At 38.2% G+C, this 23,090-nt stretch overlaps 1 protein-coding gene across 1 annotated transcript; it reads left to right on the top strand.

Moving 5' to 3' along the window:
- Positions 1 to 1,176: 1,176 nt before the first annotated feature.
- On the top strand, positions 1,177 to 23,026 carry cdc42ep4b (CDC42 effector protein (Rho GTPase binding) 4b). Its single transcript, XM_079595419.1, has 2 exons — positions 1,177 to 1,541; positions 19,056 to 23,026. The coding sequence occupies exon 2, from the start codon at positions 19,224 to 19,226 to the stop codon at positions 20,199 to 20,201; it is 978 nt and encodes a 325-aa protein (XP_079451545.1). The 5' UTR covers positions 1,177 to 1,541; positions 19,056 to 19,223; the 3' UTR covers positions 20,202 to 23,026.
- The last annotated feature ends 64 nt before the right edge of the window (positions 23,027 to 23,090 follow it).

The following is a 23,090-nucleotide window of genomic DNA, read 5'->3' on the forward strand; positions in this document are numbered from 1 at the left end:
GTGTGTGTGTGTGTACAGATGTATTAGCTTAGGCCTATATTTTGCCTTTCTGTGTAGAACCAAAATATGTTTTTTGAAAATAAAGAGCTAAAATGAAGGTTTATTTAGATGTAGCCTACTGTAGATAAAAGAAAGTTTATTTTATTTTATTTATTTTATCACGTGATGTTTAAAGGGCCCGCATTTTGTTGTCAATTTGTAATTATGACCACTGGAATGCTCTGTCACTATGAATCACACAGCCGAAGAGGATGTGTGTGGTTGAGTATGTCACGTTTGTTTAGTGTGGTTACTGTAGCAACATCATTCCTTTTGGTGCAGGGTCGTAATAAAACGGAACTTAATTATTCTCAGACAAAAGATGATCACAGATACTTTTATAAAGACATCTGTCTGCCTTGTTTTTCGATAACCTTTTTTATATAATAGCCTATTTGTTAATTTAAAATGTTTATTTTTGTGTTTTCCTGTGATTTTATTTACTTCATCAATGCCAGTGCTGCATCTAAGGACTTTTAAAAATGCCTAAAATTGGATGTATTGTATTATGTCTGTATATTCTGAACTAGACAGTTAAAAAATAAAATAAAATAAATAATAATAAAAATCGGAGGAGCTCTTGAACAGTCAATGATCGTCTGGCTCTGGACAAAATTCATTGTCTTTAAAAAAAAAAAAAAAAGATCTGATGACAGAATTATATTATTTTACTAAATAAAATGAAACAAAGAGAAACAAATAATTTTGTGAAATTGTTTATATATATTTAAATCTCCCCATGTATGCATACTAATAATATAAATCATAATATTATATTAATTGTATACAAATATATTAGGCTACATTATATTATAATATTAAAAATTTTATTAAAAACAAATATATTAATAATTACAAATATATTTAATATAAGGATGATACATGTGTATAAATGAAATAATACAATGAATGTGTATTAATTAATAAAATAATGTATAAATGAATAAAAATTATGATAAAAATAATAAACAAAATGTGAATGTTATGTAAAGGTGCTTTTAAATTAAAATTAATAGACGCCAAAAGCCAACTTAATTTACTGTATATCTATAGGCTATACAGTCGTGTATTTGGTCGTAAACTTGATACTGGTCCTTTAAAAGGCAATGAGAGGTTGAGCTCACCGTTGAAAGGGGCGGGGCATACGACAGGGGGCGGGGCGTCCACTCGTCACACAGTCAGAGGACGGTCTCTGGACACTTGAACCGCATTAGTGCGCCATCGCACATTGAACTACAGGCAGTACGCGAGGACGTGCTCCTCTGGATTCGGTGGAGTGTGTCCTATTTAACACGTTTTTATTATCTATAAACGCGTTACTCCCACACAAAGCTGTTTAAAGGATATCGGAGACATCTGTCAGGCTGAACCCGTGGTTTGTTACACTCTACGGACTCTTTTGTTTGGAGTGTGATTCCATTGAACTTGGTCCATTGTTGTTGGATGAGAAGCTCAACTTGGCATTGAGGATTCTGGGATCGAATACGACGCTGCAAACAGTGGTAAAAAGCTTTATTATTTATTACATAAATTAATTTTGTTGTGCGACCTTTGCTCACATCCCACAAGGTTCCATTAGAAGTTTGGATAAAAGTTAACTGGGTTAGATAAAGATACAATGAAGCGTTTGCTCTTCAAGTGTCTTGCATTTGATTCCAGAGGCCAGTCAGTCAGACAGATATCACATTCATCTGAATATTAAATGGTCTTAACAAAGGTGGTACCAAATAGATTTTTTTTTCTACAGGTTTGAATGTGTCAGTCTCAGACATTCCTCTACTACTGTGTGTACCAGTAGTTTGCGTGTGTGTGTGTGTGTGTGTGTGTGTGTGTGTGTAGGCTGTGATCTTGGTATTTCAATGGTTTAGGCTTTTTTTACCCTACATTTTATGCAATAAATAATGTATTAAATGTTTACATTATGGTAACAAATTTTATTATATTGTTAATTGGTAACTTTTTATTTTTGTAGCCCAATAACAGTATACATTGAGTTCTGTATAATAGCCTAAATTATATATATTGATTCAAATGCTAACATTTACATGTTATTTAATTAATATCCGGCTTATTGTTTGAAATTATTTGATGTTTGATATGTTTTTGGATTTTTATCAGCAGTGGTACACTGACCTTTATGGATGTACTTGTACTTGTTAAATCAGTTAATCATTACTTCAGAGCGGCAACATAATTTTACTCCACCATCTGAATTTCACCTTTCAGATTTAGAGTCTGGGGCTTTTGTATAGGCTACCAATGCACACGATTGTGAAAGTGAGTTAGCACTTAGCAGTTCACAAGTGATCTCTAATGGGGGGCTTTGACGTGTTGGGATTGCAGGAGACAAGGAGCTTGTGATTTTGAGTCTTTGGTATAGTGGTGCTAAATGCCTGGATGGACCTTGGAGCTGCAGTTATAGTGTGCTACTTGTGTCTGGTATGAAGAAAAAGTGGTAGATGAAATGTTATGTAACCACTTCTTAAAAAGTCCACGTTGCAATGAAACCGGAATCCAGTGAGGTATTCCAAGAGCTTCTTGTGAATTTCCAGATGTATATTGTCCTAAACCTGTTGGCCACATCTGTTGCATAATACGCATTGGTCAGATGGCTGCAGTTTCACAGTTCGTAACTCTAACGGCTCAAACTGTTGTTTGCAGAAAACTGGCAAGCGCTCTGGTGTTGTAAAAGGTTATCAGAGTGAAATTGATTGACCCTAATGGGTTGTCTCAACAGCACAATCTACTTCTGAGTATCATGGGGTTTGACTTTTTTTCTTTTTGTGTGAATATAATCTGTTGCTCCAAGTTGAAATGTCTTAATTTGTCATCTAAACCTTTTAATTTCTCTATCAGGAACGAATGATCACCACCACAGCTTAAAGGGATACTTCAGGATTTAGCATTAAGCTTTGTATCAGTAGAAAACCTGTAGTATTTTCAAATGACCGTGCTTCCCTCCCTCATATCCCCCTGAGACAAGAGATTTATGTATTTTTTGTCTGTAAAAAATCCTCAGATGACGCAAAAAACGTCATTTTGCGTCATCGGAGGCTTTTTTGGCCAGAGGCTAAAAACTACAGCCAGAAGGCGCTAGATCCGCATGTTTTCAACCCATCCATAGAGGGTGGGATCTCACTCACAGAGTGTACAAATAGTGTCAGCCATCTTTTATTTGGAAGCTAAGCTAACAGGCTCTTGTTCTGTGGAGAAATCTGAGTAGTTGGGGTTACCATCCTTTTTCCCGGACTCGTCCGGCCGTCGAGATCATCCAAAATGTCCACGGCTTTTGCTTTCTGCAGTCGCCATTCATTGTTTACATGCACACCATTTGTTTCAATCTAACTGAATTCACTCCGATTGGTGGATCTGAATGTAGTGTTTACATGAACGCTAAAAATTGATCGGTTGATGTGCGTTTTAGCATTGCTAAGAAAATTCCCGCTCCCCCGTGAGAGATACGAGACCGGTGCGTCTCACAGGTGCCGCTCATCAGTAATCACGCCACCGGCCTCGCGCCGTTCTCCCGCGGCCGTCACTCTCGTCCTGCTCGCCACAGTAAACATAATGAATGGCGACTGTAGAACGCAAAAGCCGAATCCCGGACATTTTGGCGATCTCGAAATCCCGGGCAGCAGACTTGTCACGGAGACTCACTAGAAGCCTTGTTGTTTAACTGCGCTTTTACCGGTAGGCGTGGCTTGGGAGTGGCCTCGTAGGGCAGCGAAGCATGTGCATTCTGGGAGTTGTTGTCTTTCATCCACATGAGCCACAAATACATTTTCTTGCTTTTCTGAGTCTAGATGGCTCAAAATAAAAAAATAAAAATTCACATTTCTACTACATAAATGACCCATTTTAAATACACATTCATCTTTCCAGAGGTGAAGTATCCCTTTAAGTGAAAGTAATACAAAATTCTAACCCGAGCGTTGTGTGGTCCAGGGCTTTGACCCTTAACCTTTGACAATTTTATCATTCTTGGTGTCAATATTTGTGAAAGGTGGCATTAGCAACCCTGCACCAGAACTCTGAGGTCAGTATCTGCTGGATAGACTAAACAATTCACTGTATACCTGGAGTTAAAGCCGCCTGGTTAATATCCTGAGCTCATTATGATGTTCCAGATAGGAGAGCCGGCAGGCAGAGAGACAGTTCTGGCCTAAATTGTTGCATGGAAGATGTTGGCCAAGGTCATTGTGTGTGTGAGTGTGTGTGTGTCTGTGTGTGCGTGTTATAAGGCTGACCTGCCAGATGGACAGATACATGCAGTCTGTTATTTTTTCACTTTTTTCTTCCCAAACTGTTCGTTCTTTTCTCACCTTACAGCCCCATTCTCTCATGCAACTGCATTTTACACAGAGGAAACTTTTTTACTTCAGTTACTTTCTTCACCACAAAATTAAAATCCAGTAATTATTTAGGCTAGTCCTTCTCATGTCATTCCAAACCTGTGTGTAGGGCTGCATGATTTGAGAAAAAAAAAAAAAACATTCATTGTGATTTCTCTCCCCCCTAAAAAAAGAAGAAGCCAGAGCTAAAAAGCTCCACTGGCTGCAAAAATTGTGATTCTATTACAAATATGACAATTTTTTTATTTCACGTTGACTTGAAATTCATCAGCAGCCTCTTGCTTGGTGCTTAGGCCTATGTGTGTGTACAGCTTGAGTGTGTGTGGATGGATCTGTAGTAAAACGTGTGTGTGTGTTAGAGACTCGCATCAACTGTATCAATAATTCTTAGTTTATTGTTCAATCACTACGGTGGCCGCCTTGTGACTCAGCAGCATGAGTCTGTTGTGCTGCTCAGAAAGCCCTTATTCCTCTCTGATGTAATCAGCCCAGCTGTCGACACACACTACAGGAGGTCGAAATGTCTGCGCTCAAAGGACTAAAGTTCAACCTGGGGGGCTTTGAAAGCATAACCTTTCTAAATTTAGCCTGCAGGTTTGCGTGTAAGTTGTTCGTTATGGTGGTTAGTTAATCGTGGTGTTCCTGGCCTTTCTAGATAACAACTTCTTCAACACCCACCCACCCATCCCGGTAGAGACATTTGCAGATTTTGTGTTAAAAAATGAGTTCAACCACATGTTAGGGTGAAGATCAAGCTGTAGGCTATAAGATTGAAATGAATTTAAAATCAATATTTTATAATACTGGTTGTTCTGAAAGCATATTTTATTTAACATGTTGTTTCCAAAAGTTTGGGGTCGGTATTAGATTTTTTCCAAACATTTTTTTTTCAAATTTCTTTGAAAGAAGGCTTGAATGCTCACCAAGGATGGATGTTATTTGATCAAAAATACAGTAAAACAGTACTATTGTGAAATATCATTACATTTAAATTAGCTTTTTTTATTTGAATATTTGTTAATGTCATTTATTCCTGCCATGTCAAAGCTGAATTTTCAGCATCATTACTCCAGTCTTCAGTCACATGATCCATCAGAAATAATTATAATATGCAGATTTTTTATTTTGGTGCTCGAGAAACATTTCTTATTACTATCAATGTGGCAAAAAGTTGTGCTGCTTAATATTTTTGGGAAAACCATGATGACACATGATAGTTTTTTTTAGGATTCTTTGATTAATAGAAAGTTCAATGGAAATCTTTATAAGTATCTTTACTGTCACTTTTGTTTTAATGTGTCCTTGCTGAATAAAAGTAACCTAGTATTTAAAAAAAAAAAAAAAAAAAAAAAAACGATATTTACTATACACTATTTTATTTTGTGTTGTATTTTTGGGGGGCATTATGATTCGTCTATTTTACCATTTTTTTTTTCTTATATCATTGATGCAAAATTGTTTTTGAGCAGCACGGCATGCTATTTATTATACAATGATAGGAAATGCCTGCAAGATATTGTTAGCTTTTATGTAGAAGACTTTGAACTTGGGAAAACTGTACTGCATTCATATCAGACCTCAAGGGAAAGTAAAACTATTTAAACCACGACTCTTGTGTCTTGCCAAGAGTCAATATTTTTGCACTGTCTCCTCTCCTCATGAACTTGAATAAGACGACTCGAGCTCCCTGCTTCAAGCCCAGCTGAGGCCTCCTGGAATCTGACATACTAGCGGCAGAGAAGCGTATTCCTCTGAAACCAAACCTCCTGCCGTCCAACAGGCTGACCTCCTCCTGACACCAGGCGATGAGCCAGTCCTTCCTATACCAAGAAGACCAAAGCCCTGTAGCGTTTAGTCCATACGAATCCTGTCATGTGACCGTGTTTAACTTTGTGTTAACTAGTGTAGCTTGCAGTTATTGTTAACTGACTTGATATGAATCTGTGCTGCTGTGTTTTCACAACTAAGGAAGCTATGATTTGGATTCCTGGACAATTAAATAAAAAACTGTTTCAACGTTTTCAAAAAAGTCTCAACCAGTGGTTAATTGTTGACCAAGATCTTTTAGACATTGATAATCACAGTTTGAGTCATTATTGCCTCAGAGGGCAAACCCACAGACCTCCCAAAGTTCACAAGAAAATAGCTTAAGAAAGCTAAAGCAATCTGATTGGCTAGTCATTTTCTTCCATTAGGTCACTTTCAGTGAGATCCTAACTATTTCAGATCCACCCATTAGTGACATTAGTGGTATGTGGCATTTTCTATGTAATAAACTCGTGCATGTTGATGGCCTCATTGATAGCGAACTAGTTTCTTCGCATACTCCAGCCTGAAGTAACTTGGTGCTTTGGTAACCTTTCTTTGGTTTCAAGATGATGACTGTCAAGTTTCAGACTGAGATTCCTTGCTCGAGTCTCTCATTTTTGAGATGACAAATTCATGATTACTGTGTTGTGTGATAGTGTTGAAAGGCGTGAAACCGGTTTAAGTCACTGGTATCGTGTAGCAGCCTAAAGATTCTCCTTTGAGCAAATGGCAGGTGATTTTCTTTGGGTTGAGCCGCACATTTTTGGAGTGACAGTATCGGCATCACTCCCTGTGAAAGTGGACCTCAACTTGAGTGTCCTGTTTCTCCAAGTCCAAACCTCGAGGCACATAATTTCTAATACCTGGCTACCACAGCCCGGCAACTAGTCTGGCCACATTTCACCCAGATAGCCCTTTTAATTTACTGTCCATTTTCTCTGGGGTTTTGGCCCTTTGCTCTTTTGTCTTGCTTCCAAGCTTGTTTATGTTGCCATTAGTGTGTTTATCACCTTTATTGAACTGCAACATTTCCTGGTAGTTTATTGATGTTGCTCATTAATGATACTCGTGTTTATCCTGAACTAAGATAACACCAGAGACAAGGACAATAATGGCCATAACCATTTCCAAAACCATTTTGTGAAGACACTTGCTTGTGCACTGTTTTTTATTTTAACAGAGAGAAAAAGAAAAACATTCCTTTTTGTACATTTATTCTTTACATTATAGTCTCCTCTCCATTGCTCATCTCTCCCCATTATTTAATTTCTTCTCATAGAGTAACAGGTGGTCTCCCTCAAGCATGTGGCTGGTGAAAAGAGAAAAGGAGGAATTATTTTCTCCATTAGTGTCCATTCCAATCCCAGATGCTCTTGGCTTCACTTGAGTAATCCAATATCCTTATAGATCCATAACATGTGCCCTCTGTCACTCGGTGTCATTATGCTCAAAGTAACCCACAAATATAGCCAGAATTCATAGACGCATGACCCATGTGTGGAAAAATCATGTGTGGTCTTCAGAATGTTTATATTTCCATAATTACTAGCAATTTAGCAGTTGTGTTTCTTTCAAAATAGATCAACAATGGGTTAATTGACCCTTCACTAAGCTTCGCCCACTTTGGTTGCTGATGCTTGTGCTCGCTCAGACCAGCTTTACAGAACTTGCCATATGATTTATTTATTTTGTGAAATAGTCAAGCTTCCACAAAATTAGCAAACTATCACCGTTTCAAAGGTAAGAATGTCTTCTGAGGTCTAGTCATAGCTAAGGTCATATTAGATATTTCTCGTACTTTTGTTTGTGTAAAGGGATTGGCTCATACTTCAGACCGTTTCTTCTTTAAGCTCTATTTATTTAAGTTTATTGTGAATGTTGTGACTGCTTCCACAGTTTCAGTGTCTTTGAGAGTAATCAGTTGGGTGTTTCCAGAGGCCTTATCCTGTGGAAGGAACACTTATTATATGCTCCAGTAAGCTCAGACACTGGGTCATTGAGTGTGTTAAAGGTGGAGTGTTGAATTGATTGGCGCAGTCAGGCTTCCTATTTTAAACGATTGGAATCAATCATGGTCAAGTATTGTTGATTTCAGATTAAGTGATTTGGGCTGCCTTTAAAACTATTGCTACTAGTTTGATAAATAATATCCTATTGAAACTACATTTACCAAAGGCACTGCCTGTCATTTCTGCAGTTATTATTACTTCTGCATTGCCTTAATTTGTGTTAGCCATTGTCATAATAATATTTTGGTGGCAACCATGGAAAATATTTGTAATACTGACTGTGCATTGTGTGCTATTAATTCTGCTTTGAGAAAGAGTTCTTTGTCACTGAACTCTCAATTTTGGAGCTATTCTTGTCCTCTAAACCACATCTGGTTTAAGGGTGTAAAGCGAGTGGGCCTTGCTCTTTTCAGACCTACTAGAGCTGAACCACACTGACAGCTGTGCGTTAGCAATCAGTGCTTAACCCACATCATCATGCATTGCACACATATACAAAGACTGCCGTCACCACTTGAGGATTTACAAGGATTTTATCAGTTGAGAAGTCATGTGAGAAGTTTTTTTAACTTTAAGTTCATTGGTATGTTGTCATTGCAGGAGAGTTATGATTGTCTAATGGTTTGTAGACGTCACAATTACCGTGATTACAAGTTTCTGACATGTAAATATCTTTTTTGAACTCTTAATTATAAGTTAGAATTGAATAAAAAGCTCTTTCTTCCAACTTGTGTAAAATACCAAAATGCCATCGAAGATATTTCAAAATTGATTTTTTTGTTAAGATCTAAAAAGAAATCGCCATCTTGCAATTATGATAATTTCAACATGATGTATCAAAGATAAAGATATTATTTACTATAAAATATTACAGATTACCTTTCATTTAAGTTCAAAATGGCTTTTGAGAAAAGCTGAACTAAGTCCAAATGAAGATAATTGTATTTTGTGTAGTAAAAAAAGGCTGTGATGATATGCATTATGTTCCCCGTGTTGGTTTGGGTGCAAGGGATTGTGAGAAGTCTTCTTGTGTGTTCTGAGATTGTCTTTTTGGGTCATTCAGACAAGATTGTTTCAACTGAAAACTGTTCAGGAGTATTCGGTGATTTCTCTCTCAATGTATAATATGGCTAAGTTGAGACCAGCCTGAGGGCTGGTTCACATTGAACACGTTTTTGCTTTGAAAAACCACAAGGTCTCAAGAAGCGTCTTTAAAATTTTAGATGATTTAAACTTGAGCGCCATGTTTTTATAACGGCATTTCATGCGCGAGACACTGCAAAAGATGCAAGACGAGGGCACAGCGGTCAAACACGTCCATCTAGCGCTTGTTTACATACTTGTAACAAAATGGAAAAGTAGCGCAGTGTAATGGAAAAACGTGTTCTGTGTGGATGGCCCCTTAGAATGTATTCAGCTGTTTAGGATGTAAAAACAATGTCAATCATTGAATGTTTGCAAGTTTGGGTTACTCAAGGTCCTCTTCTTGTATCCTTTTGATGCCAAAGGGGAATTCCTATGAGCAAAACAGAAAGTTGTAATTTAGAGACCTTCCTTTTCATGGGTGCCTTGAAAAAAATGTGGCTTGACTGGTGTCTTGTGTACCTGTGAAGGAAGTTGTTGTGAAAGACAGGCTTTATACTGTCTAATGTATAATACAACAACTTAAGCCTCCTTTGTCAGTGACTCATGCTGTAGACACATTTTATTGTCGCGCATATTCTCAAAGAAACAGTGAAAATCAGATTTCAACTGTTTTTCAAATTCTCCAAAATGGTTGAACTTTTGAACCCAGACTGAAAAGATAAATGAGAACAAGAAGTTGTCCAAAGTTTGCATTTCACAATAGCAAGATATTTGAGAAGGTCAGCTGGGAAATATCCTCTTTATCTGTTTGACTTAAGCAAAGTGCTTCTTAAATTGTAGCTGGGTGGAGAACTGAGCATGGGTGGAGGAACGTGATGGCTCACAGATACACCTAACTATATTTCAAGGCGAAATGGAAAAGAAAGCATCATCGAAATATAACGTGTAGTCCCATTTTAAGCTGTGGCTCGTCAGGGGGTAATTTGAGTCATTGAGGAATAAATTCATTTATTAAAATAATGAATATAAATGAGAAAGTAAAACTAATTCTCTAAAGTCTTATTTTTTTTCCTGCTTTGAATTTGCATTTTCATTAATCAGCCCTGAAAAGAGTCAAAATTCAGATTATTTTAATTATCCCAAAATTTTAAATAGTCGGCCTATTTTAAAGATGATCTATATATTTTTTGTTCTTGTCATTACTTGTTTAATGTATGGCAATACATGTATGGTAATATCTTTGGCAATCATGCCAATACTTTTACATTGAAAATAGTTTTTATCTATATATTGTAGACCTGGATACATTTGCTTTGACATAATTAATTTGGACTACAATGCAAAAAAAAATACTGTTTTAAAGAACAGTTTTACCTTTAAATAATGTGCTTATGATGGGCCCTTTCTAAAGTGGTCATGTGACAATACAGCACAGTTTGCTGTAGATTAAGGGGACGACTTGCCCACTCTCGCTATCAGAAATGTTTAGAGACACGTTACATTGGCCTCATTTTCTCTCCGTCTAATGAGATGTTGGATGGAAATGCCCTGCGAGGACTGTGGCGAGCCTGCTGGCGCACAGTCGTGTAGCACCTCTGCCAAGATGGCACCACCCGATGTGTGTCTGCTTTTCTTCAACACACTCGTGCTTGTGTGTCCCAGACACACGGGCCCCAAGACTGCCGGCAACACCCAGGGAAGACACAGCACTGCTGGCTCTCTCATTCTCATCTGTGCCGTTTGGAAAGGGTTATGGGCCTAAAATCCCAACAGTAGCTCTTAGCCTTCAAACCAGATTATGCCATTTTCATTTTCAAAATCGATCGTTATTTGCGCTCTTCTCAGCCTGGGTTTAAAGTTTTCTGAATGTGTGCAGAATTACACAGCTGTGAGAGGATTGCTAGCTAAGTCTGAACCCATGGGCTTTTTGGCAGAGGAAAACGGTAGGAATGTGGAGTGGAAAGGATGTGGAAAGTTAATCATCTACTTGATTAGTAAGGCCACGTCTGTCGGTTTATATGCTGTGATTATAGAGCGGCAACCTTCACCTTGCCGAAAAGTGACTGGAAGGAAGAATGATTCCTGTAAAATGGGAGCCATGACGAAAAGGTAAAGCTTCTTTTAGAGGTGTATAGTTAAATGTGAAGTCAGACTGGTCGGTTAAAAGACTTAAAGGTGTGTTTGTGTGTGGCACATGAGGCCTTGCTGGTTTAAACATGGTTTTTAGTGTTTTCTACATTCTAGCGTGTAATCCTTGTGGTTAGTTTCAGCGTGTTTGGCAGAGAAACTCAAAGCACACACACACAGTACTGTATATCTGTTTACCCCGCTGGCTGCTGCTGAATGCCGACTAAGCTAGTACATAATATCCTGTCTTGACCAAGCTGAGAGAAAACCTTTAGAAACTAGACCGGGAAGCTGATAGTACTCTGTAATGTGGTTGAACTCTTGTTGTTTTGCATGTGTGTTTCTTTTGTCCTGTAGCTTGTTGATGGAGTTATAATCCGCTAATGATCCTGCCTTTTACCCTGTAATAGTTTAACCAAAATTGAGAATGCAGTCATCATTTACTCACCCTCATGTCATTTTAAACCTGTATGAATTTCGTCAGTGGAGCACAAAACCGTGACTTTTTAAGTAATATCGTGGTCTTTCTTTTCAGTATAATATTAAGTGGATGAGAACTGGTGCTGTCAAACTTCATAAAGATGTAATAAAACATAAAAGTAAGTAGTTCATATGATTTATGCAATATATTCCCATTCTTCTGAAGCCATACAATAGCATTTCTGTGAGGAATAGACTAAAATCTGAAAACTCCTGACATCCACCCTCTTCTCCCATTCGTTTCTCAAAAGCAAATCTGGTTGAAATGGTTAATGGCTCAAAACGGTTATATGACGCCTGAAGGCTTGGGACACAGTGCACTGGTCTTGTTGACTACTTTATGCTGCTTTTGTGTCCTTTTTGAAGCTTCTAAACTCCAGGCAACTTTCATTATGATTGCATTGCAAAGAGCGACAAGAACAGTGTTCAAAATGTCTACTTTTCACACTTGTGCTTTTTTTCAAACCGTGTTTGCATTCAAATGATTTGCCTTAACGCTTCACGATCACTCATATCACTGCTTATTGATAAGATGCGCGTCAATCTCTCCCTCTGTGTCCACGGTGTTGGACCAAATGTATGCACGCATTTACATTTTATTACAGTTATAATATTTTCTACAGTGTTTGTGTGTGAGAGAAGGTATTCTATTGGTTGATTTGGTGGGTGTCTTGTTTTCCCCGTATCACATTTCCATTTCCATCAGTTTATTCACCGCTTAATATCTGTCTGTATGAGGCTTTAGGCTTGTGGTGGGGATAACAGGAAAAGCAGGTTGTAATTGTAGTCAATAATAACATCTGAAAACCATACTGCTTTTTTATGCTATCAACAAAGTTCCTGGTTTCAATGAAAATGTGTTAACTTGTTTAACGTGTTAGGGACTATAAGGATGATATTTATTCGTTTTTTTATCTTAATAAAGGAAAAAAAAAGTGAATATTTGTACTTCATTTTTGTGCAGAAGGCCTACAGTGAAATGGACCATGTTTACACTGTAACCAACCACCAGCGGCATGAAGTTAAAAACATTTCTTTTGATAAATGCATACATCAGTTGAATTATTATTTTATGACTGATAGCAGCAGCTCTCAGAATGAATGATTTGTCAGGAATAGTCTCTGTGCAGTGCTGTACTTCCTAGAATAGGTCTACCCTTGCTTAAATGTGTACTACAAATACTTAACAGCACAGCAGTCAAATCAGCCTTAAAAAAATCTAAACAGTTTATGGCAGATTTGACTGCTGTTGTGGGTTTAATCTGGCATTGTGCCAGACACACATAATCCTCAGTGTTTTACAGACACCAGCAACCTCTCCAAGAGCAGAGACTCTTAAAGGGATGTTAAGTCTTAAAAGAGATTGTGTAGAGTGTTGTCTGGACGTTAATCAAACGGATGAATGCGTCTCAATCCTGCTGTCCTAGATCTCAATGAGTCACAGGCTGGCATAGTCCTTTTCTGCATGTTACCAATGACGATAGATGGAGAAAGATGGTTCACTTCTATTACTTATGAATGGGGAGAAACTGCAACGCGCAACATGGCGGAATACAATCAGCATTTACCAATCAATCAGCCAATCATTGCGTCACTGCCGGTAGAATCTCTGGTTCCGCTAGAGACCCGAGACGTGCGCTTAGGACTGAACACGCGCATTGGCAAAAAATACGCTATTTGAGCTTAAGAAACATTTATGGGATATTTTGTCAGGATTTGTTGCTGATTTTAAATGTGTTAATTAATAAGTTCGTCAAGCAGTTTTTGAGATTTCAGTATTCCCCATTCAAATAGATAGGACTTGGTCTTGGATGCCCAAAATAGCTGCCCGGTGGCGTTGCATATATGGCTGCCGAGTAAACAGACTTTCCTTAAAAAGGGCAAATGTAACAAATAAGTTTAAATATATAGTGTTTTTTGTGAAGATCACATTCAAATAAAAAGAGCTACTCATTCAAGTAATAGATTCCATGCAAAATACAAGGTAAATGAATAAACCATAATAATTCGATTTCTGTAAGCCGTTCAAACCCTTGAGTTTTGTTCCTCTTCAGAACACAAATGAAGATATTTTTCATTGATTGAGTGATTTCTCTCCCTCCATCGGCAGATACGCAACTACCACGCTTTAAAAAGTTAATAAAGAGATCACACAATTAATCCATGCATTGAGTGGTTTAGTCCAAATTTTCTAAAGAGATGTGATCGCTTTATATGAGTTGATGAATGTTTATATGCGAGTAAAAGATTTAATTAAATATGTTCAGTGTATAAAGCTATCGTGTCTCTTCAGATAATTTGGATTAAATATGGATTAGTTTTACAATCTATTTATGAACTTTTTAAAGCGTCAAAGTGGTAGTTGCGTGGCTGCCATTGGAGGGAGAGAAATCGCTCCGATTTCATTAAATATCATTTGTGTTCCGAAGATAAATGCAAGTATTACAGGTTTGGAACGACATGAGGGAGAGTAAATGAGGATTTCATTCTTGGGTGAGCTATGCCTTTAAACAATTGTAATATTATTCTCTAATGAGAATACAGTCATGACTAACACGATTGCAGGTGTTTCACTTCATGTCATGTCTAAAGTGTGAATATATTCTGATGTAATGTGTAGTCATAGTTATTCATAATTTTTGCTTAAATAAAACATGGTAATGAGTTCCAGAGTTTTGTACCAGCTGCAGTTGTATTGCAAGAATAGTTATGATCTCAGAGCTCAGAAGTTAAATAAGTAATGATTACTCTTAAAAGATTAAAACCGATCTATAAATAAAAGTACAATAACGTCAAGTGACAGACAGCTGGTGTTTCATTTAGTGGATCGTCACATCTGACTTCTTTCTATGAGCTTTGCATGAGAGGACACTTTCCGCAAGAGATCGTGACTTTGTGAGTTAACAGCATGGGATGAATGATGCTTGTGGTGAAGATGTGAATCATTTATACCATAGTTGCTTTATTTTTCCTGGTCTTAATCTCTGGTTGTGTGTCTTGCGTACATAAAAGTGCGTTATGTAAATACGGCTGTGGGTTCGACGGCCACATTCATACTCGAACCTCAAAATATTTCTACATTTTTAACCCACAATCCATCCCTTGTTTTCTACAGTCATTGCCATAACGTCTCCTGCCAGACGAGACAGACTAATATATTTTTCTTGTGAGAGTGTTTGTGTGTTTGACGCTTAGGAATGTTGAGGAGGCCGTAGCGGGTCCCCTGGTACCCCAGCTTGGAGCCTGTGAAACGAGGCCCCGTTGAAACGAGGCCCTGCAGATGTGTGTTTAGACCCTCTCTCAGTTTGATCACGAGGGTCCGTGCAGCTGTGAAGTTGTAGGTCTCTCTCCAGTGAGCTCTGATATGTACACACATGTCCAGAGGGGGAGAGAGCTCTTTAGCTGGTGTGTTGTCTTTCAGGAGCTGTTAGGATTTTGTACTGATGTGTAATGATGCTGAACACAAATGACATGCTCTGAAATCCCCTGAGTCTTGCTGTTAATGAAGCGTTGAGACGCTGAGATTGCTGGAAATAGGCATGAAAAGGACCAAAGACTCTGTGCTTTTGTGAAGCTTGGTTAATCAGTTCATGGCGGATGGCAAAACACAAAAAGTAAACCATAATTACTTTGTTATTATTTAAAAATGTAATTTTGCTGTTTCAATTACACCTCTTTTTCATTTTAAACAATATCAACTATAATTTCGCATTAAGTCAGATAGTTTTGAAATAAGTTCAGGTTTGAATGGCTCATTTGACTAATTACTAATGTAATTTTTAAGGATTAAAAATACTTGGCACGGTTGAATTAAATGAACTAACTGAATTAATTCAACTTTATAGACAAGCAGTTAAATATATAATTAATCATGCCTTGTGAGCCATATATACATTGCTTAATAATGAATTTTCCTACTATTGGAGCAATAGAGCTGTTCAGTTGTGATTTATGACATTAATTTGTAGGCCAACCCAGAAGGCTGGCTAATTTGGCATGGGTTCTTCTCATGGGAATACCCTAGCGGTATTCGAATTACGTAAAATGAGGTCTGAGGTTAATATTACTTTCACATTTTGTTCTACAGCATAAACTGCATCGTCAAAGCCACTGTATTTTGAAATGGCATTGTAAGAACAATAATGTTAAAATATATTAAATGATTTATTGTTTTTACCATTTATTTAAATGCATTGAAATCCATTTCATTTGTATTTGATGTATGACAGTTTTGTCTTTAGCAATACGTTTTTTTTACAAAATGTATAATGAGCGAGTACATCATGAATCCATATTCCAAACCGTGTTTTTGTCTTATCCTGAATCAGAATGGTACGCTTATAAAATGTTATATTTGGACTTATTTAGACTGAGAGGGACCACAACCGCTGCGAAGTAGCCCAATACCTGCATGACTCGGCATTCATAACCAGAGAGAGAGTATGCTCCGGCTACAATGTCCTTCTACAAGACAGTTTTGTTTATTAACTGCAAAAGTTACATACCTTTTTAATTTAAGCTCATTATGCCCTGATGTTAAAAATGGCCTTTTATTATTATTGATTTATATGATCAAAATCCTTTACACGGGAAGGTACTAGGGTGTCTTGCATCACTACATACAAACACGGATACAATAATCTATCTGGACCTCGGAGTGGGGCGATATGCTGAGATTCAACAATGAGGTCAATCTGCCAGCGGGAAGAGCTGAATCCACCGCAGGGACGCCCAGTTCTTTGACTCAAGTGGAGAGCTTATCGTTTATCAAACCCTCCTCTGTTCTCTCACAGCTACAGTCGCTCAATGGGCTTTTGTTGTCAGAGATGCAAATGTTTTTGGTGGGGTGACGTGTCTTTGGAATATTGTTGCCTGGATCTCATTCATCCAGATGGCATGCATGCAACTGGGATGGTTATGAAGTTTGAAAACAAAATTGCGCACTACTGTCTAGACGGCAACAAGAGATTTGTTCATATGTTTCCACCTTAGTTTCAGAAAAATCCGATTTTTTTTTTTGCATTTTGTTTGTCGTACAATTTAGTCTTTGATCATGGATTGTTTGAGTGATTGGTGCGTCGTAAGTCTTTTGTTGGCTGTTGGTGGTCAGTCAGGGTAATCGGCCACCCCTGTGTAAAGAAGCAGATAATCAGATTATTATACCATAAATCACAGCGCACAGTTGGGGATCAAAAAGTTCACAGTGGAACCAAAGGGCACTCTCTCGTATTCAGTCGTTCTCTTTTTCTACTTTCCCTTTGTTTCATATCCTCTACAGTGACATTACAATAGGATGATATTCATTGACCATCATTAGTCTTCCAAGCATGCAATATGTTTCGCTTTCAGAGATAGAAAGATAGAAAAAATAGAAAGGAAAAAGTGGTTTCAAATAGAGTTGGGAATCAAGAACTGGTTGTATATTATATGCAGCAGCTTACATGCAGTTTACAAGCAATAAGAATGAATGAACAATAATAATAAACTAATATATTTCTTAAATATTAGCTTTATTTAAAAGCTTACAGTACCAGAATGCTATACTTCATCTTTCATTGTATATTGTACTTTTTTAACTTATTTGCCTATGTATTTATACTTCATTACTTTATTATTTATTATTGCATAGCTTTATTTATTTACTTAGTTACTTGCTTAATGCGTACATCAGAGCCACCTTAAAAACCACCTTTATCCATTGTCTAAGTCATTTTAATTTTCTGTTGTCTGTGCACATGATTTAAGAAGCTTTCAAACACTGAATGCAACAAATGCAAATCAGTATCTGGAAAGCCTCCTAATGAAATAAATGAAATAAGAATGTTATCCTAATGTTTCTATTCATTCTTCCTCAGATTACTAAAATAATTACAAAACCCAAATAGTTAATTGGAAGTAGAATGATTAAAGTACCTAGTTACGTATGAAAAGGAAAGAGCAGTCAAAAGGAATGGTTAAAATGCAAGAAAGGTGCCGAGGGAAAAGGAAAAACTACCTTGTCAGCAGGTCTGGAAGGAAAATCTCAGGCAGTGGAGTACAGCAGTGTAAAGGTCTAGATTTCCGCATGATATAAGAGCCTGGCACATACTACAGAGAATACTGCACTGGATGGAGTTGAGTTTAAGAAGAAATGCAGCCCTTTACAAGTCTGTGCTCCCAGGATCCTCTGAGCTCATGGTTATGTAATCATGAAATGAATGTGGATTTGGATTTGGAAAGAAAGGGGATTTGTGACTTGGATCTGTGCCTTGGAACGCATTACTGCCCGATATCTGCATTGCACCCTTTATTTGTTTCATTTGTACAGTTTTTGTTGTATTTTTTTTCAGGCAAGGCTACTATCATTAAAACTTCTTTACTGTTTTGAAGAACTGTTTCAAATAACGTTGTTTTTTTTTTGATAAAATTACAATTGCAGTTCTATGTTACTTTTCGAATATAGAAGTATTTACTCATTTTTGGAGCACTGATGTCCCATGCCAATACTGACACACATGTTCACAGAAGTCAATAATATATTTATTTTTTTCGAAAGCTGATCCTAGGCCCTCGAATTTGGCATGTCATTTGTGTGGTTTAATTCCAGATTCCTCGGAGTAAACAGACGGTTCAAAAGTTCATAGCAAGCAGAGCTGGAAGTGTACAAAGCTTTGGTTTGTGTGGTGACTTGGTGACCACCATGCAAAAGTAAATCCTTCAGTAACAAGAGCTCTGTAAATCAACACTCGTGCAACGTGTCACCCTGTCATGACCGCACTTCCTCCAAGAACAATAAAAAGGCTCATGGCTTATGGGATGAAATGAGAATTCCTTTTCCAACCTCTTCCACCTCTCTGTTGATGTGTTATGTAATACTTCAAGTGGCTTAGTTTTTTTTCCACCCCTTTTTCAAAGGAAGTTTCCCCTATAATTAATCCATTTAAAACAAATTAGTACCTAAATTTAGTGTGTGATGTCATCAGCTTGGCTTAAAACCTCCAGAAATTCCAAGTATCATGTATAATTTCAATAATTTCTAATTGTTATATATTCCATCAGCTGACAGTTCAACTCAAGTTCTAAAGTAAAAGAGAATCCGTCTCAGATTAGGTAATAAAATGTCAGCCGTGTAAAATAAAAATATATTTATTGTTTCTTTTCTCTTCTGTTATAGGTCAGTTGTCAGATGTTGAAGGAAGGACACTGTACTTTAAGGATAAAAATGGCTGTGTCCTAAGTTTTTGGAAGAGTTTTCATCCTGACCACTGTCCTGGATCTACACCGTCAGAGGAAAGAGTGACCCATCTCTTGTCTTTCTGTGGACAGTATTTAAGAAGTCATCATGCCTATTCTGAAGCAGCTTGTGTCCTCGTCCTCCCAGTCAAAGCGGCGCTCTCGTGCTGACCTGACTGCAGAGATGATCAGCGCACCCCTGGGAGACTTCCGTCACACTATGCATGTGGGGCGAGGAGGCGACGCTTTCGGGGACACCTCCTTTCTTAGCACCCGCTCAGGGGAGCCACCAAGGGAGCCGGAGGTACAGCAGAGCTCACCTAAACAGAGCCTCCTTTCCCGTACGTTCCGAAGCAGCAAGCGCTCCCAGTCGGTCAATCGCGACAAGCCTGACAAATCCAAACTAGCGCCCCCTGGAGGCTCGCCAAGTTATGTAAAAAATGCAATCTCGCTGCCGTATTTGAATGATGACAACGCAGGACGTGGTACAGAAATCCACCTTCCCAAGAGCGTGTCCTCGAGTCCTTTAAAGAACGTTCCGGAAGTTGATGGAAAGCCGCTTAACGGAGCTGCAGCGCCCGCTGTATCGGACTTGGAGCTGGACGAGAGGAATTTCGGTGAGCTGACCGACTTGCGTCCGTCAGTTCCTTACACCGGAGGCATGAAACATGCAGAATCCATCATGTCCTTCCACATTGATCTGGGTCCCTCCATGCTGGGCGACATCCTGAGTGTGATGGACAAGAAGGGCTTAGATGATGACGATCTGGGATTCGAAGAGGGGAAGAGCAGCTCGCCGCCCCAGAGTCCTCCCAGTGAAGTCGAGGAAGAGGACCCCCTTCCTCCGATCCGGCCTCCACGCCAAAGGCCAGGCAACCCTTACACTCCAGAGCTGCAAACCAGGAACCATCAACACTTGGACAGCTGTTCCCTCTCAAGTTCAGGGTCCACCGTGCTGGATGAAAAACCCCACAATCAGATTTATGAGGGAAATATGGACGACATCAAGTACAGCTCACCTCGAATGCAAGACGACAGAGACTTCTCCTACATGGATGATGACGATGACGACGAGATTAGGGTGTAAAATGAGCTGTCAGTTGCCATAACAGTCTTTGGAAAGACTAAAAGAAGAAGAGGAGGAGGTGGGTTGTGGTCGATTGGTGAATGCAAAGCTTGTACATTGACATGGAGGACTGATTTTATAATGGAGATAAAAAGGGAAAACGTATGTTTTAGCCCTTGCTAAATACTTTTTCACTACAATTCCTAGTTCAGGTATACACAACCTTCTGTTACTAGTGACTTTCACCAGAACCGCCACAGCTGTGAGAGGAATGTGCTTGTGTGTTTGCATATGCCAAGGCGAGGAAATTCCGTTTCAAATGGTAATTACGGTCTCGTGAGTATCATTACTGAATTCCAGTGTTGACCACTGGGAACGCTGATACAGGAGGTTTGCGTGGAACCAAACCTCATATTCTCCCACGATCGACACAGTGCTCGGATGCAGCTCGCTTATGCCTTTGGACTTCCAAACTATTGCCAACAGTCTTAAGTTTCCTATGTTTTACAGCTGGTGATTCCATCTTTAAGTTATATCCTAAATTTTGCCTTGTACACAAATCTGTATTGATGTAAATGTTGAAGTGATGATTAGAATGCCATAAACGTGTTTGGAGGTTCAACACAACGCTTTATCTTTGGCATATGTTACCTTTTTTTTCCTGTTGAGAGTTGTTTATGTAGTGGATCTGGACTTTGTCATGTGGTCCATGTGTGTTTAAGAGAATTTCCTGTCGGGTCACATGAAATTCTCAATCTTGGAGACTTTAGATTGATGGGATACAGAACCCGAGAGCAGTGGTGACACTGCTTGGAGGCAGTCGAATCAGTCTGAGTGGAACCATTGAATGTGTGAATGAGGATTGATGTCAAGAGGGCTGATAAGTATGCTATTTGATTATCATTGTATAGGCTCAGAGATGAAGGGGTAGCTCTCTTATTCAGGGTCTAGTGTAGTGCCTCAGTCTTCAAACCATGCTCATCAGCAGAAGTGGCTATAGAGGGGTTTTCATCTCTGAATGACTCTTGTAGTTCTTTGTATTTCTGTAGTTAGGTTTTGAAGAGAGATAAGACTTATCACCCCGTGATAAGACTAACTTGTATAGCCACTCTGTGAGTTAGTGCCATACCATTTGCGTCGGTTAAACATAGAAATGTACTTTATTAAAATTCTTTAATCTCAAAATGAGCAAACTTGATCCTCCATGCAATATTATCTTACAGGGATTGTTTATGCGGATGAAACAGATCGGACTCATTCCACAGTCACATTATATTTCAAAGCTTTCACTTGATTTTCCTTAAAAGAGAAGTATTTTCCCTGCCAATAGCAGCACAAAAATGGAATTCATAAATAATAATAATTTTAAAAAAAATCTGCAGTATTCAGTTTAATTATGGTCATTTGGAATATTTACACTGATTCCGTAACATCGGCTCAGCCAATCATGGGAGTTTGGGGGCGGGGCTACGCATTTGTTTGACTGATGATTTTTACCAAGTTTCAAACATCTGCATCTACCATTTGTCATTTTTGAAATTCTGTTTAGTGCTGCAGAAATTACACGCTTCACATTTAGGTCTCTATAATGAGACTTTCACAAACTAGCAAGAAAAAAAGATGTTTTAAAAACGCAGTTAGCAAATTTGCCATAAAACTGACAAGATATTTAACACTATAGGCTCACCACAGAAAACATCAAATAATTGCAGATGATTAACATCCTGGTATCTCAGCAAGTATTAACTGTTTATTGTGCACTTTGGATCACAGTTATGTTTTGGGGAGATAATTTAAGTGTTCCACTCTTGATATATGTACATAATGTTCAGTTATTAATTTCATGTATATTTGAGCTTTTTTTTATTTACGTTATTGTTTAGTCAACAGTGCTGGCCCTGTAATCTGACATTATAAGCACACTAGGCGCTGAAGAGAACACCATTTTGTAGAATCGGTTATATTTGTAAACCGTTGGTTTCTGCCATACAGAATTATTATACTGATATCTCTGTGGCCTTTTACCTTCACTTTGTGATCAGACTTCAACTACATAATTTGCTTGCTCATCTGTTTTTCATTGGTTTGTGAAATCAGCATGTCTGTACAGAGGAACAAGTAAGGTACGATTAATAAGAAGAGATGTTTGTAATGCAGACTGTTTGCTAGGGTGTTTTTCATTGTGTATAGAATGGTTTGGAAAAGGGCTTTATTAAAGGGGTACGAGGGGCTTGAGTTGCCTTATATCTGGTCGAAATGCTGCATTTGTCTTCTAGCACAAAAGGAGGATAATCAAATGTGCCAATTTCTTCTTTTCCTCTGTTTTGTTGCCCTTTAAATTTGTGTTCATACGGGTTAAGGAAGTGGTCTTGGAGATATCACGCTGCACGCAAAGTTTTTGAAGACGACCAGATGTCCGGAACTGGATTTGTGAGACTGAAAACGAGCTGGAGTGCTGGACTTAAACCGCTTTTGAGAGCACCAGGGTTCCCTCTACAGTTTTGAGTAGTTTTCTTACAGGCCATCAGTACTTTTACTAGTGTCTATGCTTAGAGAGACAACAGTATCATCCTCCATATATGATGGCATAGTTTCCTATAGTTTCTTTGCTTGATTACTATATGAGCAGTTGTATAGCACAACATCTTCCTACAGAAAATGATTGACAAACACTAAAGTATAAACCATCTCTTTAATTTCCAAGTATTTGCTGTTTATCTTTTTTTTTCTCACTTAATGTCTGTATTATTCTGTACTGAAATAATATATAATGCCCTGCCTCACTTTCCCTTGCAAAATAACAGTTCTATTTTTCAATAAATAAGAAAGCTGATAAACTTCACCAAAGGGCCATAAGTTGTACTGGTGTTCATGACTGTCAATGCGAATCATCATTTAAGAGTAAAACAA

Source organism: Phoxinus phoxinus, assembly GCF_949152265.1.
Source record: "Phoxinus phoxinus genome assembly, chromosome: 21".
NCBI classification, from domain to species: domain Eukaryota; kingdom Metazoa; phylum Chordata; class Actinopteri; order Cypriniformes; family Leuciscidae; genus Phoxinus; species Phoxinus phoxinus.

Excerpts from the sequence above, each read along its gene's own strand:
- cdc42ep4b (XM_079595419.1), top strand. The coding sequence starts at position 19,224 with ATGCCTATTCTGAAGCAGCTTGTGTCCTCGTCCTCCCAGTCAAAGCGG.